General features: G+C 39.3%; 1 protein-coding gene across 1 annotated transcript in view; it reads right to left on the bottom strand.

Moving 5' to 3' along the window:
* Positions 1-12,797, bottom strand: part of LOC106884299 (uncharacterized) — a 77,872-nt gene that overhangs the window by 37,977 nt on the left and 27,098 nt on the right. The window contains exons 6-9 of the mRNA XM_089353094.1: positions 7,675-7,779; positions 7,408-7,526; positions 5,280-5,442; positions 3,886-4,076 (exon numbers count right to left, since the gene is read on the bottom strand). Of these exons, the coding sequence (XP_089209220.1) occupies positions 3,886-4,076; positions 5,280-5,442; positions 7,408-7,526; positions 7,675-7,779 (578 nt within the window). The remainder of the gene's footprint in view (positions 1-3,885; positions 4,077-5,279; positions 5,443-7,407; positions 7,527-7,674; positions 7,780-12,797) is intronic.

The following is a 12,797-nucleotide window of genomic DNA, read 5'->3' as shown; positions in this document are numbered from 1 at the left end:
TTGAGAAACCTTTTGTTACACCTATTCAATGAATCTATCGTTAGCATCAATGGCTGGTTCAATATGGGGTAGAAAGCACAGGCAGGCTTGAATCAGACGATATTTATCAATTTTGGACATAATGCTGGTTATGGTGAACTTGAGAGCTTGTATGGTGTTATGGGGGTGTTGATTGATCTTCCCATGACTATGCCCAGTGGATTGAGTTCTGGTGAGCTATGCCTGAGAGGACATGTTCATGAAGATTGGTATGTATTCATGTTTGGGTTGTCCTAGCCTTATGAGACAGCAAAGAGTCTTGTTGGAAGACATATGGTCTTCTGTTGCATACTCTGTCTATCCAGGGTCTCACAATTTTCCCTAACACCTCTCTGTGAACAGCAGCAGTGACTCTCAAGTCCTGTGAAAAAGAATGAGAAGGTATGACATCTCCCCCATTGCTGATGACTCTCAGAACCATCACACTTTCTGGGAATTTAGTATGCGTGACCATAGGAACCTCATTTAGGTCTTTGCATAACTATCTGTCATTCTTTCAGTTTACCTTTTGGCCATGATTGAAGCACTCCTGCTTCTTAGTGTTTTAACTTGTATAGCAAGCACTTTGCATGGATCAAATGATTCTCTCTTGTCACAACTGACATAAACTGACTTCTCCACATCACATACGACTTGTACTGGATTTCCTCATACACAACTCTTCTGATGGTGCATTCTGAAATCTTGAGGTCCTTTGCAATGGCCTGGATTGAATTTCTGGGGATTTTTATCAAGTTTTTCTTGGAATTTTTGTACAAAGTTATGTGCTCTGATGGTTTTAAGCCCCTCTGCAAGCATTTTACATTTAGCTGCTGATGTTGGATCCATATCAGCAGCCTCCAGCTCTTTTCAAACTTTGACAATGACTGATTGGAAAACTTTCAGGAAGCAAGCTATGCTGCGCTTTTAAGGTGACAATTACAGTGTGCCTTTTCATGTACTGAGTCAACCTGATGTCTGATATTACTTATCTGAAAAGTAAAGTAAAAAAAAACAGATTAGAAGAAAGTTAGAGCTCTTGAAAGCGGTGTCCTCGAAAAACTGATGCACCCTCTACATTACATTAAAAAAAAATTCTTTAAACAAATCACATTTACATTATTTACATTTGATGGATATTTTTCCTCATCTTGTTTGTTGTTAACACAATGTTTTGGCTGATATACCCTTCAGCCTTCATCAGGTGTCTTGGAAAAATTTCGAATCTGGGTTCTCATTCCTAAGGCATTTTTCAATTCCAGGCAGTGACCTGAATAATAATAATAATAACATCGAAAAATACCTTAGGAATGAGAACCCAGGATCAAAATTTCCCCAAGACACCTGATGAAGGCTGGAGGGTATATCAGTCAAAACGTTGTGTTAACAAACAAGATGAGGACAAATATCCGTCAGATGTAAATAATGTACATAATTCCTCATCTCTTAAATATATAACTGTATAAATCATATTTATATTCTCATTCAAAATAATTATTTGTATGGGTTTTATTATATCCCTCTATTCATCCATCCACCTGCCTGCTTGGTGATGGAATAATGTTGTAGACAGAGCTATGAAAAATAAGAGTCAGGTCTGGATAGACTAGAAGAAAGAGCTGGCAAAGAAAAGTATCAAATGGCTACAAGAGAAGCTATATATATCAGGTATACTTGGCAAAAGGAGAGGCAGAAAGAAAGACATTTGCACATGTTCTTTGGTGGGAGATCAGAGATATGTACTGTTCAGAATAGTGAGACAAGTGTACTAGAGAGAATTGAGATGTTATCAAGAAGTATATATAGAATGATAACAGCACCTTTGCACTCAATGACAATAAAAAAAAAAGTGATATGGAAGTATTGAGGTGATGAAACATGATCTTCGGATGTTGAGTTTCACGAAGACAATAACAAGTGATCAAGACCTTTGGCAATTTGCTGTAATTGAGAAGACACATCAAGCCAAGTGAAATTATAGTCGTGGGCAGTGCCAGTGACATATAAAAGGGATCTATGCCAGTGACATGTAAAAGGTATCTTCTACACTCTTGGAGTGGTTGGCATTAGGAAGGGCATCCAGTGGTAGAAACCAAGCCAAATCAGACTGGAACCTGGTATAGCTCTCTGACTTACAAGTCAAACTGTCTAACTCATGCCAGTATGGAAAACAGATGCTAAATGAGGAAGATGATGTGGTGATGCCATGGAAATTACATGGAAGAGGGAGGGTGGCTTTCAAGTAGATCCAACAGAGAAACTGGTCATAGAAGTTGGAAGCAATATGACAGATAAGGCAATTAAGGATATGAAGACTGTGGAAACAGCTGGTGCTTTAGAAATAGTTGCTGGAGATGCCTAAAATATCTGGCAAAATAGAATATAGATTAGTCACTAAAATACTTAATTAGGTGATACAAGAAGGCATCATACTCAATGGCTGGTATAGCAGCATTATTGTAAACTGTTACAAACGTAAAGGAGATGTACAAAGAGAGGAAACCATTGATACATCAAATTGTTGAACTAGATCCTGGAAGTTAAATAAGTTATTCCAAAATTGATTCATAACGGGATTAGCCAAGAGAAAATGGAGTTTGGCCTAGTGCTAGGAAGACGTAGCATCAATGCCAATCTTCCTAGTGAGACAACTGCAAAAGAAATACTTATCTGGATGTAGGCTTCTATATCTAGCATTTATAGATTTAAAGAAAGCTTTTGACAGAATACCTCACTCTGTCATCTGGTGGGCACTAAGGAAGTTAGGAGTAGATGAGTGGCTAGTGAGGGAAATGAAAACTATATACAAAGGACAGTCATTGAAGTGAGAGTAAACAATGAGTACAGAAATGAATTTAGCAAGCAGGTAGGGATCTCTCAGGGCTCATACTTCAGCCCTCCCATTATCATCAGCAGAGTTTTAATGTCCACTTTACTACACTAGCATGGATCAGATGTAATTTGTTGATGCAGGTTTTCTGCAGCCAGATGCTCTTCCTGTCACCAACCCTCACCTATCTTCAATCAAGTTAGGTAATATTTCCCCATAACCAGAGATGTCTCATAAGATTGGAAATTAAAGATACTGCATATTTTTGCCCATAACACTTGCATACAGCTATCATATGTCAAGGCAAAGAGACAGTAACACACACACACATATAAACAATCGGTTTCTTTCAGTTTCCATTCACAGAATCCACTCCCTAAGCTTTGGTCAGTTTGGAGCTATAATAAAAGACACTTGCCCAAGGTACCATGAAGTGGAACTGAACCTGAAACCATGTGGCTGGGAAGCAGACAGCCATGCCTGTTCATTATATACTTTTAAGTCATAACAGAGAAGTTTAAGACTGGTTGTTCATGGGGACTTCTGTATGCTGACAACTTTGTTCTTATAAAAGAATCTATGTAAGATTTGGAGTAAAACTACAGACATGGAAGCAAAAGTTGGAACTGAAGGATTTTGAAGTAAACTGAGAAATGAGTCATGAAAGTAGAAAAGAAGACAGGACACTGATGTTATCTGGGAAATGGTTGTGCTCCATATAGAGCGTGTATATGTAAACAATTGTAAAAAACGGTCACACAAGAGATGCAGTAGGACGACAGGCAGGTTAACAGCAAAGATAGCCTTCAAATGTGGCAGGTAGCATTAAGCATAGAATATTCCCAAGAAATAGTTTCTCTCAATTTCTCGAAAAGGCTCCCAAGATGTAATTAATAGTCTTTATAACACATTCTTCTACATTCAAATGTGGAACAGCACATGCTGTGGGATATTGTTTGGGAGAAAAATTTCTCTTTTGAGACTGTATGTTAAATAAACTCAACATTCCTCTCTGAGTGTAACTATAAAAACCACACCTTTGACATTCTCTCATGTTCTGTTGGTGAACTTGCAATTCTTTCTCCATTTTATTCTGCATTGACAAGGATTTCCATGCATTCCAATGACGTAGCAATAACTTCCAGTCAGCCAGAGCAGAAACCTTTCCATATCTCACCCTTTTCTGTAATATGACACTTGTCCAAGCCATAAAATGACGTTGTAAAATCTGAAATATATGAATACATATATATATATATATATCCTCCTCCTCCTCCTCCGCCACAGCCGCCCAAGTTTTTCTTAACTACACAGCCACAAAGCACATATCGTGCGCATACACACACACATACACCTACACATGTAATATAGAGAGCGCATCAGTTTTTCGAGTATACCTCTTTCAAGAGCTCTAACTTTCTCCTAACTTATTTTTTTAATATAAATAATATCAGAAATCAGGTTGACTCAGCAAATGAAAAGGTGCACTGTAATCATCACCTTAAAAGCACAGCATAGTAATACAGAGATAGCCTGCTTACTCAAAGTTACCCAGTCCTTTGTTGTCAAAGCTTGAAAGGAGCAGGGAGCTGCTGTCAGATATCCAACATCAGCAGCTAAATGCAAAATACATATAGAGTCCTAATACAATCAGAACACATAACTTTGTACAAAAATTCCAAGAAAAACTTGATAAAAATCTCCAGAAAGTCAATCTAGGCCATTGCAGAGGACTTCAAAGTTTCAGAATGCACCATCAGAAGAGTTGTGCATGAGGATATCCAGTACAAGTCGTATGTGATGTGGAGGGGCCAGTTTATGTCAGATGTGACAAGAGAGAATCATTTTATCCATGCAAAGTGCTTGCTAAACAAGTTAAATCACTCAGAGGCTAGAATGCCTAGCTTTGGTTTTTCTCCAATGGGAAAAGCTTCAATCTGGGCCAAAAAGTAAACCAAAAGAATGGTAGATGGCTATACAAAACCTGAATGAGGCTCCAATGTTCATGCATACTAAGTTCCCAGCAACTGTGTGTGTGTGTGAGTGTGAGAGAGTGAGAGAGATGAGAGAGAGAGAGAGAGAGAGAGAGAGAGAGAGAGATGAGAGAGAGAGGAGAGAGAGAGAGAGAGAGAGAGGAGGAGAGAGAGAGAGAGAGAGATGAAGGAGAGAGAGAGAGAGAGGAGAGAGAGAGAGTGAGAGAGGAGAGAGAGAGAGAGAGATCATCATCAACATTGTATTATAACAGCTTTCCATGCTAGCAATAATGCTCTATAAGAAATATATTTGTTCCACTAACTTCAGAGGAAAAAAAAAAATTAAGATCTCTGAAGGATTTGAGTTCAGAATATAGAAATTAATTACAGTAAGCTATTCTCATCCCTACATCACTTTCAGATTACTTTTGTATCATTTAGCATTAAAGCTGTCATACCTGTATGTTGTTAGCTTTCTGTCTGACTTTCAAAGCTTCATACTTGGCCATTTGTTGTTCTGTCTTAGCCATTGAGGTGCATTGTTCAATGCTGGAGAAATTCTTATGTGGAGTTATTTCAGTTGCTGGTTGCTGAGGATGATCATTGGTAAGTTGGATTTGTCTGGGAGAAAGTGGATAGTTAGGGATTAGAGTTAAGGTCTCTTGGATCAGAAGAAGAGAAAGAATGGATTTGGAGGCATTCATGTAATGTACTAAATAATACATTTAGAAGAGTCCTAACATTACACACATTAAGAACTTTGGTTTCATATAGAAAGTATATGAGCTTACTAAAAATGGTCACACAGGTTATACACACTTTGATGTGAACCATCTTCACAGCATTTAAAATAAAGCTTCTATGTTGTATGCAGAGATGATAATAGTATTGAGCTGCCAGCTCATATGTTTTGAGTTCAAATCTTTTAAAGATATTCCATAGTATTTTTAAGCAGGCCACTTAATGCTACATTGCCTCAAGCTTGAATTTGAACCAGGTCTGGGAACATTCTTTAGACTTCATATCATCCTGGAGATGGCAACAGTAAACTGCTCTTTTGAATGTTTCCTTCAATAAATATCTTACTGCTTCGTTTACATAATCAGTAGAACATGCTTTCAACTCAACAGCACACTCCTGTACATATACACAGCAATGTTTACACAACAATGTATACACAGCAATGTACATACAGTAATGTGTCCACAGCAATGCATACAAAACAATGCTTATACTGCAATGCAAGTTTACATCACTCATTTCAAATATTATTGAGAGTTTAAAATTTTTGAAATGGTTACTTAAAATTTATTCACAGATTCACAGAGAAGGAACAGAGAGAAATTCCATACAATATACTTAATGTAAACAACAAATACACAAGAAACATAGTGTATCACAGGCAGGCTGACAGAGAAAGTAGGGTTTGTATGCAGTGGATGCATGATAGCAAACAGCAGGAAGAGTACACATGAAATAGATCCCTTCGCATGCTAGAAAGACTTGCTCAGAATGGCTGAACAACTTTTGTTAGCTGAATAATCTTATTAGTAAGGGCAGTATTGTAACTGGAGTAAGAACAGATTGGAAAAGGGTTCTGGGGACAGTTCCTTCTGTTGGTAACAAAGAGTTTCTCTCTCAGAGTAAATGGTAGATTGTATAATGTTTGGATATGAAGTGTGATGCTGAAATGATAGCAAGATGTAGGTATTGAATGCAGAGGATTTATGAATAATCAAAATAAATGAAGCAAGCATGCTCTGCTAGATGTGCAATGTTAGTGTGCATGAATGGGTGAATGCAAATCATCAGAGAGAAAAGGGGAGTCAGATGTAGGATGTAAGAGAGAAAACCGGCACAGTATGGAGCCATGTGATGCTTATGGCTTCAGTTCACTCAACTGAAAACAAGTACAGGCATCAGCTGAGAGTTAAGTCTGTGATGGAATGGTGTTCCAACATGAAAGGGGGACCATATTGTACATTTGCCCAGTTATATGCTACAGAAACCAGGATCAGGTGTAGCGCAATGAGCTTGCAGGATTTGACAGAGCTAAACCCTAAGAGAAGTAGTTATTTACTTTGGGCCAAAAAAAAAAAAAAAAATCATTATCATCATCATCGTCATCATCATTGTTGTTTTAACATCCACTTTTCTATGCTTGCATGGGTAAGATGGAATTCTTTGAAGAAGACTTTCTACAGCTGGATGCCCTTCCTGTCACCAGCTCCCACCTGTTTTCCAAGTAAGGTAATATTTTCCCTTGACCAGCTGTGTTTTCATGGAAGACTGGAAACAAAGGATACTGCTTGTATGACAGTGAAACTTATTTACAACTATTGTGTGATGCAAAGACAAGGAGACACTAACACACACACACACAGTGAGCTTCTTTCAGTTTCTATCAATCAAATCCACTCACAAGGCTGTGGTCATTCTGGAGCTATAGTAGCGGATACATGAACCAAGGTGTTATGTGCTGGGACTGAAATCAAAAACATGTGTTTGGGACACAAACCTCTAAACCACACAGCCATGCCTGAACCTTATAATTAAGAACATATAAAATGTATTAAAAATACAAACTCTTGTTTCTTTCCTTTCTGTTCCTTTTTCTCTGCGAACATCTGTCTTCGTATAGCTGCCATCTGTTTTTGAATCTCTCGCTCTTCTTGTTGGTGCTTTATTGCTTTTAATCTCTCTTCCTGAAATATCATAGCAACGAAAGTTTCTTAATGCACATAAACTGACATATATATATATATATATACACACACAGACATACACATACACATATACAAACAAATACACACGCAAACACACACATACAAGAAACTAATATGTCCTACTTACCTTCATAATTCTTTGGTAAGCTTTCAAGTGAGCTTCTTTTTTCATCTGCTGCTCTTGTCTTCTTCGATTCATATCATTTTCTCGTTTCAAACGATTTTCTTTCACCTGTAGTTAATAAGTTAACCTACTCAAGACATTGCAAAGTCAAAGATTCAAACTTTACTACAGTCAACTCTTTATGTTCAGAGTTCAAATTCTGCCTGCCACCCTTTTGGGATCAATAAAATAAATACAAGTTGAGCACTGGAGTCAAATGTAATTGACTAACTCCCCTCCTCTAAAACAATTGCTGGCCTTGTTCCAAAATCTGAAAGAATCATTATTATCATTGTAATAAAAAAAACTAAGGAATTTGTAGGTTAGATGCATGAAATCTTTGTTGTCTGTCTGTCTGTCTGTCTCTCTCTCTCTCTCTCTCTCTCTCTCTCTCTCTCTCTCTCTCTCTCTCTCTATATATATATATATATATATATATATATATATATTGTACCAGTGGCATGTAAAAGGCATCATTTGAGCATGGTTGTTGCCAGTGGTACATAAAAAGCACCCACTGCACTCTTGGAATGGTTGGCGTTAGGAAAGGCATCCAGCTGCAGAAACCTTGCCAGAACAGACTGGAGCCTGGCGCAGCCTCCTGGCTTGCCAGTTCTCAGTTATACTGTCCAACCCATGCCAGCATGGAAAGCGGACATTAAAAGATGATGATGATGATGATGTATATGTGTATTAATTGATCATGGCTGATCTTACTAATCAGTTTCGCACTAGGGGTTCAAAAGGGTGTTAGGTAACAGTCCGATTATGTAACCCTGCTCTCTTCAGAGGTAGCCGTTATGGAATGAAATATGGTAACTGCTCCTTATATATATAATACTGTACACTTCGACTAATATACCCATTCTACTGACAAGATATACAGGTGCCTTTTTTTTTGACTTATGGACTCTTAGATGGCTTACACACACACACACACACACACACACACACACACACACATGTATATGGGTATATATATATATATATATATATATATATATATATATATATATATATATATTAAAAAATTTTTTTTTTTAAGTTTTAGCTTAGAGCTGCGGCCATGCTGATGCACCACCATGTTGCTACACTGTTATTACAGGGAGCCTCTTACAATATGTGGCACTTGGTGAAGAATGGAGTTTGATTTAACAACCCTCATTTGCACCTCCTGCTGCGAGGTAGGTTCATCTGGGACTCTCGATAGGAAGAAATCCAGCTTTGATTTAAAAACTCCTACATCTACTTTGTGCAGATTCCTCAGGCTCTTTGGGAGAATATTAAAAAGCTGTGGGCCCCTGAATCCCAAGCTGTTGCAGTAACTGGTCCTGAAGTGCGATGACATTGCTGGGATCTTTGGCACTATGCAGTGTCGTCCCGTTCTGGCATTGGTGTAGCTTTCAATGCCAAAATTTGGCACAATTCCTTCCAGGATCTTCCAGATGTATATTACCGCATACCTCTCCCGCCTTCTCTCCAGGGAGTAGAGTCTTAGCTGTTTCAGCCTTTCCCAGTAGCTGAGCAGTTGCAAAGAGACAATCTTCTTTGTGAATCTCCTCTGGATTGCTTCAAGGTCTGCTGTTAATTTCAGACTGGTGGGTGACCACAGCTGTGAGCAGTAATCCAGGCGGCTGAGGACGAATGTCCTCCAGAGGATCATCATGGTTTCCTTATCTCTAGTTCTGAATGTTCTCAGGATCCATCCAGCCAATCGTCTGCACTTTGTTGCCATTCTGGTAATGTGCACTTGGAAAGAGGTATCATCACTCATGTCGATACCCAGGTCTCTCACTGATTTAGGCTCTGGGATTGAAATTCCTTGTGGACCAGTGTACTCTGTAAGTTTCATATTCAGTTTTGGACGTTGGTAGCGCAGGGCTTGGAATTTTTCAGCATTAAACTGCATATTATTGTCCTCAGCCCATCTGTAAACTGAGTCCAATTCCTGCTGCAGGTGTGCAACATCACTGGAGTTCTGTATTTTCTGCGAGACTTTTGTATCGTCTGCGTAGCTTGCAAGAGTGGCTATCCGGGCACTTGAAGGCATATCTGAAAGAGCGACTATAAAAAGCAATGGTCCCAAGACAGTGCCCTGTGGAACACCGCTCATTATTTGTGTTTTCATAGAGGTGGCTCCATTAGCCACTACTGCCTGACTTCTATCTTTCAGAAAGTCATGTAACCACTCTCCAAGTTTTCCAGCTATGCCAAGATCATGCAGTTTGTGGCATATCACACCATGATCCACTTTGTCAAAAGCTTTTGCAAAATCAAGGTATATTACGTCCACATTTGAGTTGTTGAGTAACTGCCTCAACACCCAGTCGTAATGTTGTAAGAGCTGGGTCAGGCAGCTCCTACCTGGTCGAAAGCCATGTTGGGTATCACTCAGCAATTTATTTTCTTCAAGGAATGCGATTAGTTTTCCTCTGATTATCCTTTCCATGACTTTGCTGATGTGTGAAGTCAGAGAGATAGGCCTATAGTTTTTGGCATCTGCTCTGCTTCCCCCTTTATGGATTGGGCATATTATTCCCTCCTTCAGCTTGCTTGGCAGTCTTCCGTTTGCGAGAAAGCTCTGGAAGAGGATCTGGAGGGGTTTTGCCAGGGCATGCTTACACAATTTAAGGAGGATTGCTGGGAAACCATCAGGGCCAGCAGTTGAGTTTGTGTCCACTTCATGTATAGCTAGTAGTACATCTTCGCTAATGTTGATGTATTCCATCGTAACTGCCTCACTGGTTATAGGGGAGGTAGCAAAGAAGTCCACTGGTTTGTTCACTTGTCTGTGCTCCAATGGAGTGGTGAAGACACTTTTGAATTGCTCATTCAGTACCTCACTGATCCTAGTTGGACTGTCTGTGAGGGAGCCATCCTTTTCGAAGAGGGGTTCAATCTTGCAGCGTACTGAGGCTGTTTCCTTTGCGTAATGAAAGAAGGCCTTTGGGTTTGACTTAATGTTTTTTATAACCCAGGCTTCTTTGTCTGCTCTCTCCTTCACATAGAATTGTTGCAGCCTTTTTTCGATCTCCATCAGTGTCGTTTTTAGGCGGGACCTTTGGCCATTCTTGGGATGCTGGTTGAGTCGATTTGCAACTTTTGTCCATCGTCTCATGAGGATCTTCCTCTCCCTTGGAATCTTGTTCCTATTTGTTTTAGCCTTGTGCTCTGAGACATATTTCTGGCTTGTGGCTTGCACAGTAGACATGAAACATTCTAGTTTCATGTCAATGTCTGGTGTGGAGAGACATTTTGGCCAATCCTCTCTGAGGATCTCTTTCTGAATCGATTTCCAGTCCGCTTTGTGGAAGTTCAGATTGGAGAGATTTTGGGTGCTTCCTTTAGGCTGTATGTCTCTGGTTTCTTTTGGCCCAAACATAGACAGCTTTATTATGTTGTGATCCGAAACTAATGTCAGCGTCACTTTCACATCATGAATGATGTCCGTATTGTTCGTGAAGCAGAGATCTAGAATGTTATTCGCTCTAGTTGGTCTGAGAACAGTTTGCTCCATGAATAGGGCATTGGTGAGGTTGAGCAGGCATTCCACCTGTGCTTGCTTGCGATAAGTCATTCCTGAGAGTATGAGACCTTCGGGCCATTTGACGTTGGGGAAGTTGAAATCACCCATAAGAAATATGGTCACATGGTGTTCCAGTTTCATGAGGATTTCTTTAATTCTAGTGAGGCAATCTTCAAATTTGCCTATGTGGTTTGGAGCATCCGGTGGGCAATATGTATTGCATATGACTATATTATGTTGTCTTATGTATACAACTAGGGTGTCGCATACCGAATTTGAGTATGACAGTAAGACCTGGGGTGTGAGGTCGTCATATATGTGTGTGTGTGTATATATATATATATATATATATATACAGGTATAAGTTAGAGGTGTTTAAAGCCTCTATTAGATACACACACACACACACACACATGGAACTCCTTATAGCTTAGGATGAATATGCATTATTAAATATTATAAATAATCTTTAATAATATGCTATGAATATGAAAATGTCCTCACAAATGAGCATGTCAGATGCAGAAACATATATCACAATACATTAATAAATTCTAAATTCATCCTAAGCTGTAAGGAGTTCTACATTTATAACCATCCCATAGGATTACTCAGGAAGATGGGAATAACAGGTGGTAGCCGACAAGAAGAAGCACAGGAGCTGTTTATAGTGCATTCTGAGGCATTTTCCCAAAACAAGTTAAACGATAGTGTGTGTTTGATGGTATAAACAGGAAAACCTAACTCAAAATACAAGTGTGTGTGTATGTGTATATAATATATATATATATATATATATATGTATGTATATATATTGATTATCAGTAGAAGTTACAGAGGGACTCAAGTGCTGAGAGATTTTTGCATTGGCAACACATGAAATTCAACCCTTGAATCACTCTGTGACATATGTTGCTTATTAATGATATATATATATATATATATATATATATATATATATATATATATATATACATATATCATCATCGTTGTCGTTTAACGTCTGCTTTCCATGCTGGCATGGGTTGGAGAGTTTCACTGAGGACTGGCGAGCCAGAAGGCTGCACCAGGCACCAATCTGATCTGGCAAAGTTTCTACAGCTGGATGCCCTTCCTAACGCCAACCACTCTGAAAGTGTAGTGGGTGCTTTTACGTGCCATCGGCATGAGGGTCAGTCAGGTGGTGCTGGCAATGACTACACTCAAAAGGTGTTTTTTATGTGCCACTTGCACGGGAGCCAGTTCGGTGGCACTGGCAACGACCACACTCGAATGTTGTTTACCACATGCCACTGGCACATGTGCCAGTAAGGCAATGCTGGCAACGATCACACTTGAAAGGTGCTTTTTACGTGCCACTGGCAAGGGAGCCAATCAGCAGCCCTGGTAATGATCACACTTGGATGGTGCTTTTAACGTTCCACTGGCACAAGTGCCAATCAAGCGGTACTATCATTGGCCATGTCAGCGAATTTGATTTCACTTGCCTCAACAGGTCTTCGCCAACCAAGTCTATTGTCCAATGAATGAAGGGTACTCATAAGTGGGCTCACTATACACC

The sequence above is a fragment of the Octopus bimaculoides genome, chromosome 5, assembly GCF_046866305.1.
Source record: "Octopus bimaculoides isolate indiv1 chromosome 5, ASM4686630v1, whole genome shotgun sequence".
Classification (NCBI taxonomy): domain Eukaryota; kingdom Metazoa; phylum Mollusca; class Cephalopoda; order Octopoda; family Octopodidae; genus Octopus; species Octopus bimaculoides.
Note: the sequence above shows the minus strand (reverse complement) of the source record. Positions and strands in the feature narration are given on the sequence as shown.